Source organism: Callithrix jacchus, chromosome 9, assembly GCF_049354715.1.
Source record: "Callithrix jacchus isolate 240 chromosome 9, calJac240_pri, whole genome shotgun sequence".
Taxonomy (NCBI): Eukaryota; Metazoa; Chordata; class Mammalia; order Primates; family Cebidae; genus Callithrix; species Callithrix jacchus.
This window is the reverse complement of record NC_133510.1, coordinates 93,167,953-93,189,869: the sequence shown is the minus strand read 5'-3', so window position 1 is coordinate 93,189,869 and position 21,917 is coordinate 93,167,953. Positions and strand designations below refer to the sequence as shown.

The window sequence follows — 21,917 nt, the reverse complement described above, 5'->3', positions numbered from 1 at the left end:
CATTGTTAACTTATTTTCTTCTTTTGTTTTTGTTTCCTTTTGTTTTTTCTCCTCAGAGTAGTGCAGACTTGCAATCTGTCCTTCCCTATATGGCTCCCAAGTCTTGCAGACTCTTCTCCATCTGGTGGTGTGTTGCTGCCACCTACCGCCACACGTTTGAATAGTTCGCTACAAACGGACTTGCACAACATCTTGTGGATGTTCATCCACAATAAATCAGATTCTCCAAAAGTAAGCGCCATAAAACACAGAGCCTTTGATTTGTCCTCCAGTACGGCCCCTGAAATAGTCTGGTCCACAGAAGCCTCTCATTCAATGACCAAATAATCTTTGTCCTGCCGCTAGCGTCATTCTGTGATCTCTTCTTGGGCTAGGCTTACTTTTGTATTCAGAAAGAAAAATCTAGACCTCTTTCACAGGGGTGATTTATCTCAAAGACAAATAAAATGGTAAAAGCAAATCATTTACAGGATTACCCCATGGAGTGTGTAGTGTCATTGTGTGTTGTGAAGTCTATTCATTTTGTCATTTAATGGGATAACATAGTCCCATTAATAGCAGCTTTGGGTCATCCAATACAAACACTTTCTTCTAGCTCTAAATTACAATGTATTATTTATCACTTTATTCTTCTGTACTTCATACTAAATAATTCAGTCTATCACACCAAGTATCTCTTATATATCACTATGAATGCTGCCCTTTCATTTCTTACCTTCTTGCAATTCACTGCCACTTTCCAAAGGCTTTTCTGACTCTTTTTCTGCTGTAGGGGCCACACTTTTCGAGGATGAAATATCTGGAGGAGTATGAACTCTGTAGTACTCTCCTAATCGACCATAAGAAAAGTAATGGTTAGGCTGGGCACGGTCGCTCACGCCTGTAATCCCAGCACTTTGGGAGGCCGAGGCGGGTGGATCACGAGGTCAAGAGATCGAGACCATCCTGGTCATCATGGTGAAACCCCGTCTTTACTAAAAATACAAAAAATTAGCTGGGCATAGTGGCACGTGCCTGTAATCCCAGCTACTCAGGAGGCTGAGGCAGGAGAATTGCCTGAACCCAGGAGGCGGAAGTTGCGGTGAGCCGAGATTACGCCATTGCACTCCAGCCTGGGTAACAAGAGCGAAACTCCATCTCAAAAAATAAAAAAAAGAAAAGTAATGGTTAGTGTATTGATCACATCAAGTATTAAAAATACAAAAAATGTTTGATTTCTTACCAGATTTATAACACATCTCCTTAATTGCTCTTTTTTCTTCAATTTCTTCAGGAGTCTTTGTCCATAAACTAGAAGCATCTATAGAATACATTTTTTAAATTAAATTTTCCCAAAGCCAAATAATCTGAAAATTTATAAACTAGAAAGAAAACCCCCAAATATTGTTCTCATGGATAGATGATGATTTTATATATTTAAAGTCAATAACTTTACACGCTAGTAATAGTTTCAAGTTGCTACATTTTAAGTATTAAAGAGAATTAGTCAAGAGAAAAGAAAGGACTATGTTTTATATACTTCGAAATGAGACGCTGAATGTATAGACTCAATGTTGAGATGGTATATGTTTATTTGGAGGTTGATGTAGGTATGAGAGACATGGAGCTGCAGCACACGGAAACAGTAATAAGTAGCTCTCTGTATTCCTAAACACAGAAACTATGGTGGTCTGTAGCCCACAGAAGGACACATTCCAGCACAAAGACAGAGTGAGAGTTTATTTTTCTTCATGTTTATCTTGTATATACACACTTTCTGGCGCCACTGTGCTGGGTTGATATGGGAGGCAAAGGATGAACTAAACTGCAAAGACCTGGGTTCTAAACCTGTTCATACTCTTGTGAGGATAATCTAGAATAATGCAGATGACAGTGCTTTATAGATTATTAACTATTACATAGATGTCTGTAACTCAAGAATTAAATGTGAAGCTAATATATTATTAATACATATGTATATAAATAGAAACACATGTGCATCAACGTGTTTTAGAAACAGTTATATATAAAAAAGGAGCTTATTAGTATCCCTCTCTCTCTCTCTCTCTCTCTATATATATATATACTAATATATACACCTGTATATACTTAAGCATCAGATATGTCTCTCAGCCATCATACAACAAGAAATTTACAATCCAAATAATCATAGACCAAATTAGAACATAACAAATTAAATTTGTTTAATACAATTAAAGTTATGTTCTCAGCAAAATCTGCCTTATATATTTCATCATAAACCTCTATAGTTAAACACATATGTAGAAAATGTTGCGAGGTTTATGAATGCGCATTATAAACCTGAGAAAAGGTCTACTAACCATTTTGTTCATCTATTTCCTCTTCTTCCTCAAAATTGGTTTTTAAAACTAAAGGATTGTGGATGGGTCGTGACACATTTTCCTGAGGTTTTAGAGGTTCCTGATTCTTGGTCTGGAGTGGAATTCCTTCCTGACTTTCTTTCTGTAGTGTGATATCTGCAGAGAAAATGCAACATTTTGGTTCATTAAAGATATATGTGATGAGAAGTATATTCAATAATCAATCATTGTCCTCCTAATTAACTACATATTATTTTAAGACATGTATAATAATAATGCAATAATTATTATTTTTATGCATTAGCAATGAACAAACTGGAAATGAAATGAAAAATAATCCCACTTACAACAGCATCAAAGAGAAAAATAATTAGGAATTAATTTTAAGATGTGCAAAATTTATATTCTGAAAAGATTGTTGAAAGAAGAAAAAAATGTTGTTGAAAGAAGTTACAGAAATGTTGGAATGGAAAAATATCCTTGTGTATGGATTGATTTGTTGTTGGTATGGCAATATTTTCCAAATTAATCTATAGGTTCAACACAACCCTTATCAAAATCCCAACAGACTTATTTGCAAAAATTGAGAAGCTGATTCTAAAATTTATATGTACATTATTACAAAACTAAAGTAATCAAGACTATCTGGACTAGCATAAAAACAAAAATAGATCTATGTATCATTGGAATAGGATTGCAAGACCAGAAATAAACCTTTATATGAGTCAATTTATGCTCAATTGATTTTCATCAAGGATACATAGACCACTCAATGGGGAAGGAATAGTATTTTCAACAGATGATGCTGGGACAACTAGATAGCCACATGCAAAGTAATTAAGTTGCACAACTTCATCACATTATAAACAAAAATTAACGCAAAGTGGATCTAAGAACAAAATCCAGGAGCTGAAGCTATAAAACTCTTGGGAGAACACTTAGGTTACACAAAGCTTTCTTAGATATGACATCAAAAGGATAAGCAATCAATGAAAAGTAGCCAGCCCCCTGGCACATGGAGGTGAGCCATGATACCACCTGCCAACAAGGCCTCGATTTTGCTGAAGAGCAGAAAAGCAGTTCCCAGCACTCTCAGCCAGAGAATGAAAAGACACTCAGAACCCTAAGGTGATTCAGAAAGAATGAGTAAGATCCAGCCTGGGCAACATGGCAAAACTCTATCTCTACAAAAAATACAAAAATTAGTCACGTGTGATGGTGCACACCTGTAGTCCCAGCCACTCAGAAGGCTGAGGTGGAAGCATCACTTGAACCCGAGAGGTTGAGGCTGCACTTAGCCAAGATCATCCCACTGTACTCTAGCCTGAGCAACAGAGCAAGGCTCTGTTTCAAAACAAAAACAAATGAGATATCACTTCATACTAAAGTGATTACAATTGTTACATATTTTTTATTAAAAAGACAATAACAAGTGTTGACAAGGATGTGAAGAAACTGGAATCTTCATACATTGCCGTTGGGAATGTAAAATGCTGCAACTACTTTAGAAAACAATTTGACAGTTCCTCAAAAGGTTAAACATGGAGTCATCACAAGTCCCATCTATTCCATTTTCAGCTATGTACAAAGGGGTGTAAAAATATATGTCCATATTATACAAATCTTCATTTGTACACAAATGTTTAAGTCAAAAAGTGAAAACAACCTAAATTCCCATTCTCTGATAAATGGATAAATAAAATGTGCATATTCATACAATGGAGTGCTATTTGGCTATAAAAAGTAATAAAGTATTGTTGCATGTGAGAGCATGGATGAATTTTGAAAACACACTAAGTGAAAGAAGTAATTCACAAAACAATGTATGATTCCATTTATGTAAAATAACAAAAATATATTTGTAGAAACAAGAGGCAAATTAGTGACTATATAGGTTTCGGGAGTTGGGAAGAAATGAGGAGTAACCCTTAATGGGTGTGGATTTCTTTTTGGAGTGATCCAATGTTCCAAAATGGAATATTGTTCTTTGATCCGTTTTGAGTTAATTTATAATGTGATGCAGTTGTGCTACTTAATTACTTTGCATGTAGCTATCTAGTTGTCTTAGCACCGTTTGTTGAAAATCCTATTATTTTCCCCGTTGAATGGCATATGTACTCCTGTTGAAAATCAATTGAGCATAAACTGATTCATATAAAAGTTTATTTCTTGTCTTATAATCCTGTCCCAATGGCATGTAGATCCAGTTTTATGCTAGTCAAAATAGTCTCGATTACTTCAATTTTGTAGTAACTTGTAGATTTTGAAATTAAGAAGTGTAAGTTCTCCAAATTTGGTTTCCATTTTCGTAATTTTTTTCACTATTCTGGGCCCCTTAAATTTCCATATAAATTTTAGAATCAGCTTCCCAATTTCTGAAAATAAGTCCATTGGGATTTTGATAAGGTCTGCATGAACCTATGGATTAATTTGGAGAATACTGGCATACCAACTATAAAGTCAATCTATGAACAAGCATAGCTCCATTTTTCAAGGTTTTCTTTAATTTCTTTCAAGAATCTTTTGTAGTTTTCAGAATATGAACTTTGCACATCTTATGTTAAATTAATTTATAAGTATTTTTTCCTTTTTGAAGCTATTATAAGTGGGAATTTTTCATTTTATTTTCATTTTGTTCATTGCCACTGTAAAGAAACACAATCCATTATTGTATATTATTATTGCACCCTGCGAAGTTACTGAACTTATTTCTAATAATTTTTAGATTTTTAGAATTTTTTAAATAAAAGATCATGCTGTATCCAAATAGAGACAATGTTGCATCATTCTTTCCAATCTGGAAGCCTTTTAACTGATTATATTGCAACAATTCCCTGTCTTGACTATAAATGGTAATGATGAACATCCTTGTCTTGTTCCAGGTCTTAGGGGTAAGCATTCAGTATTTCATCAAGTATGATGTCAGCTGTGGATTTTAAGTTTTCTTCTGTTTCTAGTTTGTGGAATATTTTGTGTAATGTATGTGTGTCAAATTTTATCAACTGCTTTTTATTTATCTGTTAAGATGATTGTCTGTCTTATATTCTTTATTATATTATCACGCTTTATTATTATCATGGAAATTTATTTTAAAATAAATCAACCTTGTTTCTGGGTTAATCTCACTTGGTTATGGAATATAATCCCATTTTAAAGCTGTCAGATTTAGTGTAATCGAATTTTGTTGAGTATTTTTCAGAGACTGCATTCATAGAAAAAGTTGGTCTGTAGTTTTCTTGTAATGTCTATGAACATCTCATAGACATGAATTGAAAAGTGTTCCTTCATCTTTTGTATTTTTGAAAGAATTTGTGACAAATTGGTACTAATTCTTCTTTAAAGTTTTGTTATAATTCAATATTGAAGCCTTCTGAGTCCGATTTTAATTGTGGCAATGTTTTTAAATACCAAATCAATATCCTTATTCCTATAGAGGTATTCAATTTTTTTCTTTTTTTCTAGAGTCAGTGTTGGTAGTTTGTGTCTTCTAGAAATGTCTATTTTATCTAAGTTATCTAATTTGTTGAAATATAGTTGTCCACAGTATTGCTTTTTAATTCTTTTTCTTTTCTTTTTTTTTTTTTTTTTTTTTTTTTTGAGACGGAGTTTCGCTCTTGTTACCCAGGCTGGAGTGCAATGGCACGATCTCAGCTCACCGCAACCCCCGCCTCCTGGGTTCAGGCAATTCTCCTGCATCAGCCTCCTGAGTAGCTGGGATTACAGGCACGCACCACCATGCCCAGCTAATTTTTTGTATTTTTAGTAGAGACGGGGTTTCACCATGTTGACCAGGATGGTCTCGATTTCTTGACCTCGTGATCCACCTGCCTTGGCCTCCCAAAGTGCTGGGATTACAAGCATGAGCCACCACGCCCGGCCCTATTTTCATAATATTAGCAATGATGTCTCATCTTTCATTTCTGATTTTAGTAATTTCAGCCTATCTCTTCTTTTCTAGGTCAGTCAATTTAAAGATTTTTAATTTTCCTGATTTTATCAAAGAGCCAACTTTTGCTTTCCCTGGCTTTCTCTATTGGTTTTCTTTATTTATATTCTCTAATTCATTAATTTCTGCTTTCATTTTTATTGTATGCTTCATTCTATTTGCTTGGGTTTAGTTTGCTCTTCTTTTCCAGTGTCTTAAGGTATAAGGCTAGGTTATCGATTTGAGATTTTAAAAAAATATATAGGAATTTACAACTTATAAATATTCTCCTAAGCACTACTTTACTTACATGCCCTGAGTTTTGGTATGCTTTGTTTTACCTTTATTAAACACAAAGTATTGGCTAATTGCCCTTGTAATTTTCTTGTGATCTCTTGGTTATTTACACGTGTAGTATTTAATTTCCACATATTTATGATTTTCCCTATTTTTTCTCTCTATATTTAAAACCGTTAAATTCAGAAAACATACACTGCACAATTTCAGTCATTTCAAATTTATTTGGGTTTGTCTTATCACCTAGACTGTGATCTATACTGGAAAATATTTCTTGTGCACTGGAGAAAAACGTATATTTTACAATTGTTAAATGGAGTGTTTTGCTGAAGTATCTTAGGTCTAGTTCCTTTACAGTTGTCCAAATCTTTTATTTTCTTGTTTACAATAGTTTGCATGGTATATATTTTCCATTCTTTTAGTTTCAGATAATTTTTTCTGTTGAATTTAAAGAGTGTTTTCTGTAGATGGCATATAATTTTATTTTTATTCTCGCAATCTCTGCCTTTTGATTAAATTTTTAATCCATTCACAATTAATGTAATTATTGATATAGTTGGATTTAGGTACACAATTTTACCTTGTTTTCTATATGTCTCATGTCTTTGTTGTTCTGCTGTTTCTCTTTCTTTTATACTAATGAATATTTTTTAGTATAATATTTAATTTCTTTAATCATTTCTCATTTTTATAGTAGTTTTTGTTTGCTCTATGGCTTACTATATAGTTCTTAACATCAAAATCTATTTCACATTTATATTAATTTAATTCCAGTGAGATATAAGAGGTTACTCCTATATAGGTCTATTCCCTCTTCCTCCTTTCTGTGCTATTATTGTTACATATGTCACGTTTCTATGCATGACAAACCCAATAATACATTGTTATAATTATTACTTAAGATAATTGTATGTCTTTAAGGAGCTAAGAGAGGAAAAAAGATCAAGTATGTATTTATAGTTTGTTCTATAAAAAGAGACTAATAATCTTTTTATTTATAATTTCTAATTCCCTTCATTTGTTCATATGGATTTGTGTTACTATCTGGTGTCATTTCTGGTGTCAAACAAAAGCCATCATACAGTTTTGTTTCCATCTGCCTCCTTTGTGTGGCTATTGTTGAATATATTACATATCTAAATGTTGCTGACTTAAGAAATATAATTTTATATATTGTTTTACAAAATTGTAAAATCAGATTATAGAAGGAAGGGAAATATGCCCTTATGATAGTTTAATAGTTACACAACTACCTTTATCAGCATAATTTGTTTCTTCATGTGGATTTGAAATACTGACTCAGGTCACTTGCTTTCCACCTGAAAATTTTCCTTTAGTATTTAGGCTATGCATACTGGCAACAAATTCTCTGTTTTTGTTTTCTGGAAATGTTTTCATTTTCCCTTTAATTTTGAAATACAGCATTTAAAACTAGTTTTCTGAACAAAGATTCTTGGTTGATGCATTTTTTTTCTTTTGGTCTACGGTGAAAACTGACTATATTGTTTCTGATGAGGAGGTAGCTGTTAATCATACTGTGGTTCTATTATGTGTAACAAAACATTTTTATCTTACTGTTTTCCAGAATTTGCCTTTATCACTGGTATTTATCATTTTTAATATGATGTGTCTGGATGCAGATATATTTGTGTATATCCAACTTAGAGTTTGTTGAGCTTCTTGTATATGCAGATTAATTTTTAACAGAATTTGAGGAATTTCAGCCATTAGTTTTTCCTTCCTTACATTTTGGTAAAATGCCTCATATTTCTCTCTGGCTCTGTTCATCTGTTTTTCATTTTTTCTTGGTTTTTCCGATTGCATAATTTCTGTCGATTTATATTCAAATTTACTGGTTCTTTGTTTTGAAGTTCTCAGATCTACCCTTGAGCCCTTATAGTATATTTTTCCATTTCAGTTATTGTGTGCTCAACTCTAAAATTTCAGTTTGTTAGGGTTTTTTTCATAGTTTTTACCCATTGATAGTCTCTACTTGTTATAATGTTGTCAAAATACCTTTCTTTACTCCTTTAATCAAGAATTTCTTCAGGTCTTTGAACACATTATAATTACTGCTTTAAAGCATTGTCTGTTCATGAACGCTTTTCAAAGAAGACATATACACAGGCAACAAGCATATGAAAAAATGCTCAACATCACTAATCATTAGAGAAATGCAACTCAAAGCCACAATGAGATATTATGTCACACTAATCAAAATGGCTATTATTAAAAACCAAAAAATAACAGATGCTGGCAAGGCTGCAGAAAAAAGGGAATGTTTATCAGAATGTAAATCAGTTCAGCCATTGTGGAGACCAGTTTGGCAATTTCTCAAAGCACTTAAAACAGAAATACAATTTGACCCAGCAATTCCATTATTGGGTTTATACAGTCCACTGTGAAGACACATGCATGCGTATGTTCATCATAGCACTATTCACAATAGCAAAGACATGGAGTCAACCTAAATGCCTATCAATGGTAGGCTAGATAAAGAAAATGAGGCACATATCCACTATGAGATACTATACAGCCATAAAAAAGAATGAGATCATGTCCTTGGCAGCAACATGAATGGAGCTGGAGCCCATTTTCCTAAGGGAACTGGCACAGGAATAGAAAACCAACATTGCACCTTCTCACTTAGGAGCCAAACATTGAGTATACATGGACACAAAGAAGGGAAGAACAGCCACTGGAGCCTACTCAAGTGTGGAGGGTGAGAGGAGGGTGAAGATTGAAAACTACCTATCAGGTACTATGCTTATGACCTAGGTAACAAAATAATACATACATCAAACCCCAGGACATGCAGTTTATCTTTAGAACAAACCTGTATAAACAAACCTGTACCCCTGAAGCCAAAATAAAAGTTAAAAAAATATCGATGCATAGTTGAACATCACATCCTTCATAGGAGGCATTCTGTTGCCTCCTTTGTTTCTATAAGTGGATTATACATTTCTGTTTCTTTGCATATCTCATAATTTTTTACTGAAAACAACATTTGTGATAATATATTGTAGCAACTCTGAATATTGATCTCCCTCCTTAACCCGAAGTTTGTTGCTGTTTGATTTTTAATTTTTGAGTGACTTTGTTGAAATACTTTAGTAAAATCTATTTTCTCCCACAATATTGCAGCCTCTATTGTCATTCCTCAGAGGGTATAGCCTTGCCATGTCCACAGTAAACAGGGATAACAAGGGCTTTAGCAGGATTCATTTTGTCCCTTTCCCTATTTCCTCTGTTAATTTGTCCACCTCTACTGGTATCACACTGAGATATTATCTTCCATATATTGCTGGCTTAATGCTTGTTTCATCAAGGTATAGGGCATAAATTGCTCCACAGTTTAATACAAGTAAATTCTGACTCCTTTGGAGAGCTAAGCTTTGAGGTCAATCTTCTAAGTTTGTTTCGATCCCAAAAGAGCTCTTTTTAGTTGTCTCTTTACTGGGTTGTCTTTGGTAAACTTACAGCTTGTTTGCAGTTTAGTTTGCTCCTCTCTTAGAGACACTAGCCTCCTCTTTATTACTTATCTCGAATCACCACTGTTTTCAGAGCATCCATAATTTTAAACTTCCCCACACTATGTTCTATTCCAAATAAATTTGGTTCTCTTTTGGAGAGCTTCAGAGTTTTCTACTCTCTGCCTGCACAAAATCTCAGTGCTAATGCTAAGAGCAGGGATAGTCACTAAATTCTTTTGGAGCGACACCCCCATTTTACAATTAGGACATGAAGCAGAGGTGGTAATTTCTGGTCTTTATGACTTGTGCCTCCTGGCATGGGACCTCCACTCATGCTCTATCTGAGGCAAAGATAATTGGGGTCCAATTATTGCTAGTCTGCTGCAGGTGAGATAGAAATTTTGCTTTATGCATGGGGCTTGATGAAAACAAGATTCAGGCCTGAAAAATAGAGCTCTAGCAACACGGAGTTGGGAACTGGGGAGGATAAGAAATGTTAGCAGTTTTCTTTCCTCCAGAAACATACTATAGTTCTTGACTAGAAGCTGGACATAGAAAGAGCTCTATGTTCTTGGCTGCATCCATTCAGAGTAGAGCCTCTGTCACACTAAACTGAGAGGTGGTGAAAGGAGTGGGTAGTGGTTCCAATACAATAGACAGACTTACCATTTTTACTGACTTTAGTAGATTTTATTGAATGAATATGAGTTCATTTGCTGTATGCCCTTAAGACAATTTCTTGAAACTTGGAAACATTTTTAACATATAAGTTTCATCAACTATGATTATTTCACTAAGGAACAGGTTTACGGAATTCTGGACGGCATCATTCTGAAAGTTGTCTAGTCATCACAAAATTTTTAATGCAAGTTGAATTATTTACAAGTTTGCCAAGTTGTTCACAATATCTTAGAAAAAGCCCATAGATAAAATTTTCAAATAAAGTCTTCCAACAAAACCTTTTTTATAAAATAATCTTGTGAAATCTTCTAATTGAAGTGAGTCTTCATATTATTTCAGTTTACAAAATGTTTACTATATTATAACTGACTAAGCAAATATTAGAACAACATGCTCATTCTGGACATTAGATTTTAGCAAGTGTCATTCCATTTTTGCTGCTGTAACAAAATATCTGGATAATTTATAAACAACAGAAATTTATTTATCAAGGTTCTGGAGGCTGAGAAGCCCAAGGTCAAGGCGCTGGTATGTTTGGTCTCTATGAGGACTCTCTGCTTCCTAGATGGTGCCTTGTTACTATGCCCTCTACAGGGGAAAAATTCTGTATCCTCACATAGAAGAAGGCAGAAGGGCAAAAGGGCAAAATACACACAGGGCAAGCTCTGTGTGAAGCCTCTGAGGCCTTAATCTTATTCATATTCAACATGGATTTTGGAGCGATACAAACAAGCCATAGCAGCAATATACACTTTTTTGATTTGTAAACAAATAAGAATAATATTGATCATCATTCTTCTCATTAAAAGACAATTTTTCAATATAATTATACTTTGATGTGCAATAATTATCAATATCTGTAATGTAATTATGTTGTTTTAATAAATTAAATGCCAGTGATAACTGTAACAAAAATTCAATCCTAAAGGCATGTGTTAAGGAAGTGTGTTAAAGAACATAAGTCTCCATAATATGGAAACTTAATAAAACAAAAATTTAAATCTATATATTTTTTTATATCAATGTTAATAGGTGATTAATAAACTCAAGCATAAATATATTAGGTTAGGTTAAAAATATGTGAAGAAAGTTAAACAGTAATAGCTTTACTTTTACTTTTCTTTTAAGTTCAGGGGTACATGTGCAGGTTATATAGATAAACTTGTACCATGGGGATTTGTTGTACAGATTATTTCATCACCCAAGTATTAAGCCTAGTACCCATTAGTTATTTTTCCTGATCCTCTCCCTCCTTACATCCTCCACCCTCTGGTAGGCCCCAGTGTCTGTTTTTCCCCTTTATGTGTCCATTTGTTTTCATCTTTAGCTCCCTTTTGTAAGTTAGAACATGCACTATTTGCTTTTCTGCAGTAGTTTGCTAAGGATAATGGCCTCCAGCTCCAACCATGTCTCTGCAAAGGATAGGATCTCATTCTTTTTAAGACTGCATGTATTCCATGGCATATATGTATTAACACCATATTTTGTTTATCCAGTCTACCATTGTTGGGCATGTAGCTTGATCCCATGTCTTTGCTGTTGTGAATAGTTTGTGGCGATCGTTTTAAGATAAAGAAAAATTTCCTTACATAAAGAATTGTTTGCTTAAGGATTTTTTACCTTTTTAAAACTGTGAAATATAATACATACACAAAAAAGTATGAAAATTATAAAACGTATAATGTAATGAATATCACAAAGCCAACACCTAAGTCATGTTATAATAGCCTCCTAAACGTCCTCTTTAGTTCACACAACTTTACTTCCCCATTCTCACAATAAGTATCTTCAACCTAACCTATTGTCATCACTTTTTGTTTTTTCTTATTATCTCACTACTAAGTGTGCATCCCTAAACATAAAGTTTAATTTTGCTTATTTTTGAACATTTTAGAAATAGAATTAAGCAGTATCTATTCTTTCTTGCCTTCTTTAATATTTTATCTGTTAAATACATCCTTACTCACCTGTTTCTCCTATTTTCATCACTGTCTAGTATTGAAGGAATGTACCACACATTATTTATGCATTCCACTTTTGTTGCACATTTGACTGTTTCTACCCTTTAGCCATTACAAACAATGCTGTTATGTGCATTCTTGTATTTAGTACCTGTACCCAGATGTACATGGTAATGGATTTCATTAAGATATATGCTTCAAAAGTGGAATTGCTTGGTCCTAAGTTATACATACTTTTAACTGGACAAGACAATGTTAGACTGTTTTCCAAAGTGCTTGTATCCATTTACATATCCTCCTAAAGTGCACAGAAATTCCTAATATTATTTGTCTTCACCAACAATTGGTAAAATTTTTAATATTTGCCAATATAATGAGTATATCATATCTCAAAGTGCTTTCCATTGGATTTTTCTAACCATTAATAAGATTGATAATCTTGTTTATTTACATTTGAGTTTCTTCCTTTTCCAATGCCTGTTTATGCTTTCTGCTTATTGTTCTACGACAGTGGTTCTCAAGTAGAGGTAATTTTACTCCCTACCTACTAGGAAATATTTGACAATGGCTGGATATATTTTTGGTTGTTAAAACAAGGAGGTTTCTATTAGAATCTAGTAGGTGCTGCTAAACAATCTACGATAGATCAGATAGACTCCAACAAAGAACTATCCAGTCCAAAATATCAATAGTGGTGAAACAGAGAAACCTACTCATTAGGTCCTCTGGCCTTTCTTGTTTATTCGCATTCAAATATTGAGTTCAGGTCTTTCCTTGGAGTCACATAAGCACTCATGCTGCAAACATCCTCTTATATGTTGGTTTATCTTTTTATCTTTTATATGATGTTTTTGATAAATATAAATTTTAATTTCAGTGCAGCCAAATTTATTCATATTCTCTGAAATGATCAATATTTTGTGTCCTTATTGTATTTTGAAGTCTTTAAATATTGGCCTTTTACATTTTGATCCAGAATTTACCTAGAATTGATTTTTATCTATTGTGAGAGAGAGAAGTCCATTTTTCCCTCATTAACTGAAAAGATAACTCATTGCTCATCCATGCTACCTGTTACAAATCAAGTGTCCAGTCTGTTTCTGTGGTGTAGTGGTTATCACGTTCTCCTAACAAATCAAGTGTCCATCTATGGAAAGGTCTGTTTCAGCTACTCTGTTCCATTTACCAATTTGTCTATCCCATGGCTAATACTACACTGTCCTAATCTCTATCACTTCATAGGGCTTGATAGCTGGTTGAACAAGTCCTATAATTTTGTTATTCTTCAGCCATGTCTTGACTATTTACAGCTCTTTACACTTTCATATAAATCTCAGAACCTGTTTAATTTTAATTAAGGTAATCGTTCTTGTATTTTTAAAGTAGATGATAAGTATTACATCATTATAAGATGTCATTAGATAAATTTATAATAAGAATGAGAAAACTTTTACCTTTAAAGTCAGTATTGATAAAATGTTGAAAATTACCACCTTTGCAACTATTTAAACTTATAATTTAAAAGTTTAATAAAAAATGTTTTAGTGGATATTTCATCACAAATAAAGACCCTTGTTCATCACACCTTTCTATTACATGTGTTTAAATACATCTTAGAAAAAGACATATGACGGGAAAGAGCACATTTAGTTAACAGAAACTACCCAATTAGAAATATGAAATAAATAATTCAAGTAACTAAGTAATGCAGTAAAACTTCAGACACTTGTAAGTTCACCTCTGCAATGATTAAAACAAAAATTTGCTGAATTTGACACATATTATTATATCTTTGTTGATTAGAGTAACTTTCCTATGAGATCACAAATACCAATGGTCTTTGTATTTTAAGAAACTACTATAATGCACTTTTCATGAATCTATACATAGATAATTTTTGTCACCTTGATTTTTCCACCCAAGCATAGCTTCATGTCACTAAGATCAACTTTGATGTGATCACGTATATTTCATATAACTCTTTTGAAAAATATATTTTTAAAATATTGTATAGTTATTATTTTTGCTTGTTCCTTAATATATTTTTTTGCTCTCGTTTTAGGTAAAGTATATCAGGTATTTTTTTAGGGAATCACCTTTTTCCCATTTTCAATCTACTTAATGTAAGGATAAGCCCCTGGACCCAAAGACTAGCTAATTCCCTAGCTTGAACAGCTATTAAGGATGAGCATGTTTTCTACATCATTAGATGAGATTCAATACTCAGGCTTTAGCTGAATAAGAAAGACCTATTACTTCTGATGTTAATTTAGAATGATGATGCTAATGAAAAGACCGATTATTCGCTCTTTGCCAAGAATTCTAAACTATTGAGTATTAATCTATTAAACATCTAAAACCCAGTGACAGGTACTATTACTATCCTCTACCATACAGATGAAGAAATTGGCCCACAGAGATATTAAGTCGTCCATGTTTATAGTGGCAAATATGTAGTAGATTGATATTTAAAGCTAATCTGAGCTAGAGCTACTATTCTTAATCTAAGCCTATTCTGCTTCCAAAATCTAGGTCTGGAGCTTCTGTAGTACCTGCAGTATAAAAAGAAGGACAATTGGCTAGGAGCCAAGAGTTTGTGACGGAAATATGGATCCAGCCAGTTCTGGGGTCAGCTCTGTCCCTAATCTCTTCGATTATATTAGCCAAGAATTCCAGTTTTTCCGTAAATAAAATTGAGTTGAGTTTCTCTCCTTAAAACCGGTAATGTACTGGAGTGGGCTGAGATAAGCATGTGAGAACTGACAAATTTTCAGGAATTTTGCAAGTGTACTGATATCACATTTATAGCTTGAAACTGGCTGTAAAGAAACTATTTGATTCATGATAATTGGCAAATGTGAAAAACCAGAGCAGTTTGTTTTGGATTTTTTCCAGTTTGTTTTTCTGGGGGAGGGAAGCAAGGTGGGGGAAAAGAGCCAGTTGCTAAAACATTTAGCACTACCCCACCGTTTGTGACCAAGAGAGTCTCCACAAGTACTTACAGTAGACTATCATATCACGTCATAGCATGCCAGGGCATTTCATTCATGAACATCTACTTTCCATGCTTTGTCAATTTTCAAAACAAATTCCGTTTTTTAAAAACAGATGTCATAAATATTATCATCATAATGCAGTATTTCCTACTCCTATAAATACTTCCATAGCTAAAACACACATGCAATACAAAACAAGTAGGTTAAAAGAAACTTTTGTATAAACAAATTATTTATAACCAAACAAGTTGGGTTTTTTTAGACTCACTAGGAATTGGGCACTGTCCTTCTCTTGTCCTTCAAAGAGTACAAGAAATGCTAATTTTTGTAAAATTCACAGAGAGGAGTTCTTCACAAAGTATTTTTCTTCCCTTTTCACTAGTTCTTTAAGGGCACCCCCATGGAATTGTTTGCTTAGAGCATTAGGGCAAATCTATACAATGCTTGTGTAGGTTTTAAAATAACTGATGGATCTTTGTAGTATTTTTGCAAAAAAGATAGTTTAATCTAAACGTAATTAGAAGGAAACAAATGAACAAATCACCTTAGAAGATATCCTACAAAACAACTGGCTTGAACTCTTAAAATGTATATGACATGGGGCAGGGTGCAGTGGTTCATGCCTGTAATCCTAGCACTTTAGGAGGCCAAGGTGAGAGAATTGCTTGATCCCAGGAGTTTGAGACCGGCCTAGATAACATAGTGAGATCCCATCTCTACCAAAAATTACAAAATTAGTTGGGCATGGTGGCATGAGCCTGTGGTCCCAGCTACTCAGGAGGCTGAGGTGAGAGGGTCGCTTGGGCCCAGGATGTCAAGGATGCAGTAAGGTGTGTTCACACCACTGCCCTCCAGCCTGGGCGACAGAGCAAGATCCTGTCTCTAAAAAAACACATGTATATGACAAGGAAGAAAAAAAAAATCCTGGGAATTTTTTTAAAGAGATATAAAATTTTAAATAAGAGATTAAATAGAGACATGACAATCAATTGCAATGAATGATGCTTAATTGGAAATTGGATGGGAAAAAAACCTAACAATTTTATGGCTGTTGTACCCAATGTTTGGTCCCAAGAACCTACGAGCTTATTAGAAATTCAGAACCTCAGCCTCCAACCCAGGTATACTGAATTAGACTACAATTTAAACAAGATTGTCAGGTGATTTCTATGCATACTAAATTTTGGGGAAGCATTGCTATTACAAGCATTATTGGACAAGTAGAAAATTTTGATACAGACTGAATATTAGACATTGTTGATTCTATCAATTCTATCCACATTGATAGAATTCTCTATATATGATAGTCATGTGTGATTATATAGGAGAATGCCCTTGAACTTAGAAGGTACAGTATTTAGCAATAAAGTGTGAAAATATTGGCAACTAACTCCAAAATGGTTCCAAAAAACAAAAATAAAGAAATATGTATTTGTACATTATATGCAGATACATAAATACAATAAAGGAAAGAGAAAGTAAATGTGACAAAATGTTAATTGGTGAATATAGGTGAAGAATGCATGGCTGTTCACTGAACTATACTTGTAAATTAAAGAATAGTAAACTATTCTCGTAAGTTAAAAAATGTCTCAGAAAGTTGGGGAGGAAACAAATAATGAAGCATCAGTTTAATTGGTGGCCTATGTGGTGACTGAGAACTGTTTTGGTTTTTGGTGGTTGTTGTTTTAAACTCACCAGGTAATTCTAATGTGGAGCCAGAATTGAGAGCATGGGGGTGAGACAAACATCAGATGGGGTACCTGGGCTTCTGAGCTTCATGTGATGTAAGGGAACATGTTTCAGAAAAGAGGGAAATATATATTGAGAAAGAGAAAAGAAACCTGATTTAATGGAAGTACACATAATTCAAAAGTGCCATAATATCTCACTCTATACTATAAATTAAAGGGGAAAGGGAGTCTTCTACTAAATATGAAGAACTTTAATAGCTTTGAAAAGAAGTCTTTTCTTTTCAAATGGGGTAGGGTGGAATAGAATTAGCTCCTCAGAAGGCAGAAGCCAGATCAGGAGGGCTGATGCATGGTCATTCAAATGACAAAAAGCACTGGAGGTTACTTTAAATGTCATGTCTGATTTTTTTGTGAGATACTTTTAGAGTTAGACAGAACTATGTTTGAATTCAGAAACTGCCACTTATGAGAAGTTTTATATTGCCTAAGATATTTGGCCCCTACACCTCATTTTCTTTATCCGTAAAGCCAGGAGACTAACCATTACCTATTTGGCCAGTTTTTATGATAATTAAATAAAATTAGGCATGAAAAGTGCTCAGTATAGCACTGCCAGATGGAGCACACTTAACAGATTATTCTAAAACACTGGGTATGTGATTTTCTGATTTCTTATAAATCCACTTCATTTTTTAAAAGCCATAATTAAACTGCAAGTTTACACAGTCCTAAAAAGCACGTTGTGAAGGTCTGAAATATGACTAACAAATGTTAAGCCTGAAGAACCAATATTTGGGTTTCTGCTTTTATTTTTTTCTATGTTTGACTACTCTTTGGACCTTGGATGAGAATAGATGCAGTATGTAGTCAGGATGAAGAATCTCCCAACCAACACAAATTATCCCAGGGGCTACCATTCGGTGTGCTATGGCATTTCCTTAAGCCCTCTCTTTCTTCCCCAGAGAGGAAAGAACTAAGTTGAAGAACTTTTACCTTATAACCATTATAGATTGTCTTCTTCTTTTCTGAAATATATACACACACAAATTAGCCTGTGTGTACTGACTCAAATATTAAGTAAAGTATTTATTAAACTATTTAAAAACAGTTTATTAGCAAGTGGTTTTTCAAGACTTCAAATAAAAGGCAGGTCATAAATACATAGGGTAGACATTCTAAGGAAAGCTGACCAAAGTTTTGTTTAATGTGGCCAAATCAGTTGTCCAAGGCATCACTGGACACTGTCTGAGAATAAATAATTATCATGATTCCATTCAATTGTTCACTACAGAATAAAATGGCAATTAGCCAAGAAAAGATGAGCAATTTCCATGTTTAAGCTAGCTACTGTGTTTGGAACAAATTTTTCTTCAGCAAATTTAAGAACAAATAAAAAACAGTTTGTCTAAGAGAGTACACTAACCTCTAACATATACCATAGGAGAAAGAATAAGTGCCTAGCAGGCTTGCAAAGGAAACACGAATTGTACCCAGAAAATGTCTAGGGAATTCTTATGGTAAATATTAACAAAATTATGTTTTCTTAGCATTCTCAATTGGTTTAGCAGCTGTTGGCTTTTAAACTTAGAGATAATAACCAGAGTGATTATGTTGTCTTTTAAAATTCCATGGTTTATAAACATGTAAATAAAATATATTTTAAAACAGTCCAAAACCTTTTAAAATTCACTAGCAGGTTGAAGTTTAAATTGCAAAAAGAATAACCGGCAGTTTTATACCCCCAGACAAAAAAAGTAGGACTCCTGATAATTGTACTTAGTGCTTAAAGATAACATACAATGGCAAATCATCTAATAAGAAATTGCCTTTGGCAAGTGCCTCATACTGAAAGAGGACAGCTGGTGATTTAGATAGCACTGCTGTGGCTCCAACTCACCTACTTAACATAGACTATGTGACAGGTCTCAATTCATCAAGTAGAAGCCCTGGAAAGTTCATGGGTTGCACATTTAAATACCTAAATTTTATCATATTTTAACCCAAAACAAAATGACACACATTGTACAATGCTCTGTATGAACCTATACTTAGCCAGTTACAGTTTGCCATGAATGGTTTGTAATAATACCACCCTGCATTTATCAATTAATCATATGCATTTACTGACATTCATAAAGGTGGATATTCACGAAGGTATTACTTATAAATTAATCTTTGTCTAAGGTAAAAAGACTTAGGACCTCAGTCTTGGTTAACATGGGCTTTGGTAGATAGATGTTCCTGGAAACATTGCAGGGAATATTAGGTCTAGCAGGAATCAAATTATACCTTCTGAGGTATTGAAATATTTGCAAATAAAGAGGCTATGCAGTAGTTCATGCCTATTTCAACTGAACTTGTTAGTTTATCTACAGTCTGGAAATTGAATCCTTTTCCCTAGAGTACAGAAACATGTCTGGCGGAGGGAAAGCAGTTACAGATTTAATACAAATAAATGCTGTTCAGGGATTCCTGGGGTGGAACTGGCCACTATGTGAGAGACAATACTATGTGGCCATGTTAGGTGTTTGAGATTCATCAGTGAACAAAAATACTTTTGCTCTTATGGAACTTTCATTCTACAGTGAGGAATGAGACAACAAACAGTAGATATATTAAACAAGTAAACTCTATTGTATCTGAGCAATCATTGAGAGTATGGGAATAAGAAAGTCGAGCAAGGCAAGGAAGTTTGGAAGTTTGTAAGGCATGCATGGGAAGGCTGACTACATTTCAAATACAGTGTTCATAACAGTCTTGTGTAAAACATAATCTTTTAGCAAGGCTGTGAAGAAATATGCTAACGTGCTAGGAAAAGCAAGTATACAGTGTGATTGGAGTAGAGAAAGCAAGTATATGGGTGTGTGATATAATTTGGCTGTTTCCCCACCCAAATCTCATCTTGAATTCTAACTCCCCCAATTCCCACATATCATAGGAGGAACCAGGTGAGAGGTAATTGAATCATGGGGGGGCGAGTCTTTTCCATGCTGTTCTCATGATAGTGAATAAATCTCATGGTTTAAAAAATGGGAGTTTCCCTGAACAAGCTCTCTCTCTCTTTGCCTGCTGCTATACATGTAAGACATGACTTGCTCCTCCTTGCCTTCCACCATGACTGTGAGGCTTCCCCAGCTATAGTCCACTAAACCTCTTTCTTTTGTAAATTGCCCAGTCTCAAATATATCTTTATCAGCAGCATAAAAATGGACTAATATAGTAAATGTTACCAATAGAGTGGAGCACTGCTGGAAAGATACCTGAAAATTTGGCAGCAACTTTGGAACTGGGTAATAGACACAGGTTGGGAAAGTTTGCAGGGCTTAGAAGACCAAAAAATGTGGGAAAGTTTGGAAACTCCTAGGTACTTGTTGAATGGCTTTGACCAAAATGCTGATAATGATATGAACAATGAAATCCAGGCTGAGGTGGTCTCAGATGGAGATGAAGAACTTGTTGGGAACTGGAGCAAAGGTGACTCTTATTATGTCTTAGCAAAGAGACTGGAAGCACTTTGCCCCTTCCCTAGAGATTTGTGGAACTTTGAGAGAGATGATTTAAGGTATCTGGCAGAAGAAATTTTGAAGCAGCAAAACATTCAAGAGGTAACTTGGGTGCTGTTAAAGGCATTCAGTTCTAAAAGGGAACCAGAGCATAAAAGTTTGGAAAATTTGCAGCCTGACAATGCAATACAACAGAAAATCCTATTTTCTGAGGAAAAGTTAAAGCTGGCTACAGAAATTTGCATAATTAACAAGGAGCCAAATATTAATCCCCAAGATAATGGGGAAAATGTCTCCAGTTTATGTCAGATACATTCATGGCAGCATCTCCTAACACAGGCCCCGAGACCTAGGAGGAGAAAATGGTTTTATGGGCTGGGCCCAGGGTCCCCATACTGTGTGCAGCCTTTGGACTTGGTGTCCTGTGTCCCAGCCACTCCAGCCATGGCTGAAAGGGGCCAAGGTACAGCTCAGGCTGTGGCTTCAGAGGGTGCAAGCCCCAAACGTTGGCAGCTTCCACATGGTGTTGAGATTGCAAAAGCACAGAAGTCAAGAGCTGGGATTTGGGAACCTCCACCTAGATTTCAGACTTAGAATTCATGCTTGTAATCCTAGCACTTTAGAAGGATGTATGAAAATGCCTGGACGCCCAGGCAAAAGCTTATTGAAGGGGTGGGGTCCTCATGAAAAACCTCTGCTAGGGCAATGTGAAACAGAAATGTGGGGGTTGAGCCACCACACAAAGTCCCTTCAGGAGCACCACTTAGTGGAGCTGTGAGAACAGGGCCACTGTCCTCTGGACCCCAGAATGGTAGATTCACTGACAGCTTGCACCATGTGCCTGGAAAAGCCACAGACACTGAACACCAGCCCATGAAAGCAGCCAGGAGTGGGCTCTATACCCTGCACAGCTACATGAGGAGGGCAGCCCAAGACCTTTTGCATCCATGTGACCCGGATGTGAGACATGGAGTCAGAGGAGACCATTTTGGAGCTTTAAGATTTGTCCACCCTGCTGGATTTTGGATTTGCATGGGGCCTGTAGCCCCTATGTTTTGGCCAA

At 34.8% G+C, this 21,917-nt stretch overlaps 1 protein-coding gene across 9 annotated transcripts in view; it reads right to left on the bottom strand.

The window, feature by feature from the left end:
* The window catches only part of C9H12orf50 (chromosome 9 C12orf50 homolog), a 49,557-nt gene that overhangs the window by 14,363 nt on the left and 13,277 nt on the right, over nt 1–21,917 (bottom strand). For all 9 annotated transcript variants that reach the window (XM_078337049.1, XM_035257215.3, XM_078337051.1 and 6 more), the window contains 3 exons: nt 2,322–2,477; nt 1,223–1,300; nt 716–829 (listed from right to left, as the gene is read on the bottom strand). In XM_078337049.1, the coding sequence (XP_078193175.1) occupies nt 716–829; nt 1,223–1,300; nt 2,322–2,477 (348 nt within the window). The remainder of the gene's footprint in view (nt 1–715; nt 830–1,222; nt 1,301–2,321; nt 2,478–21,917) is intronic.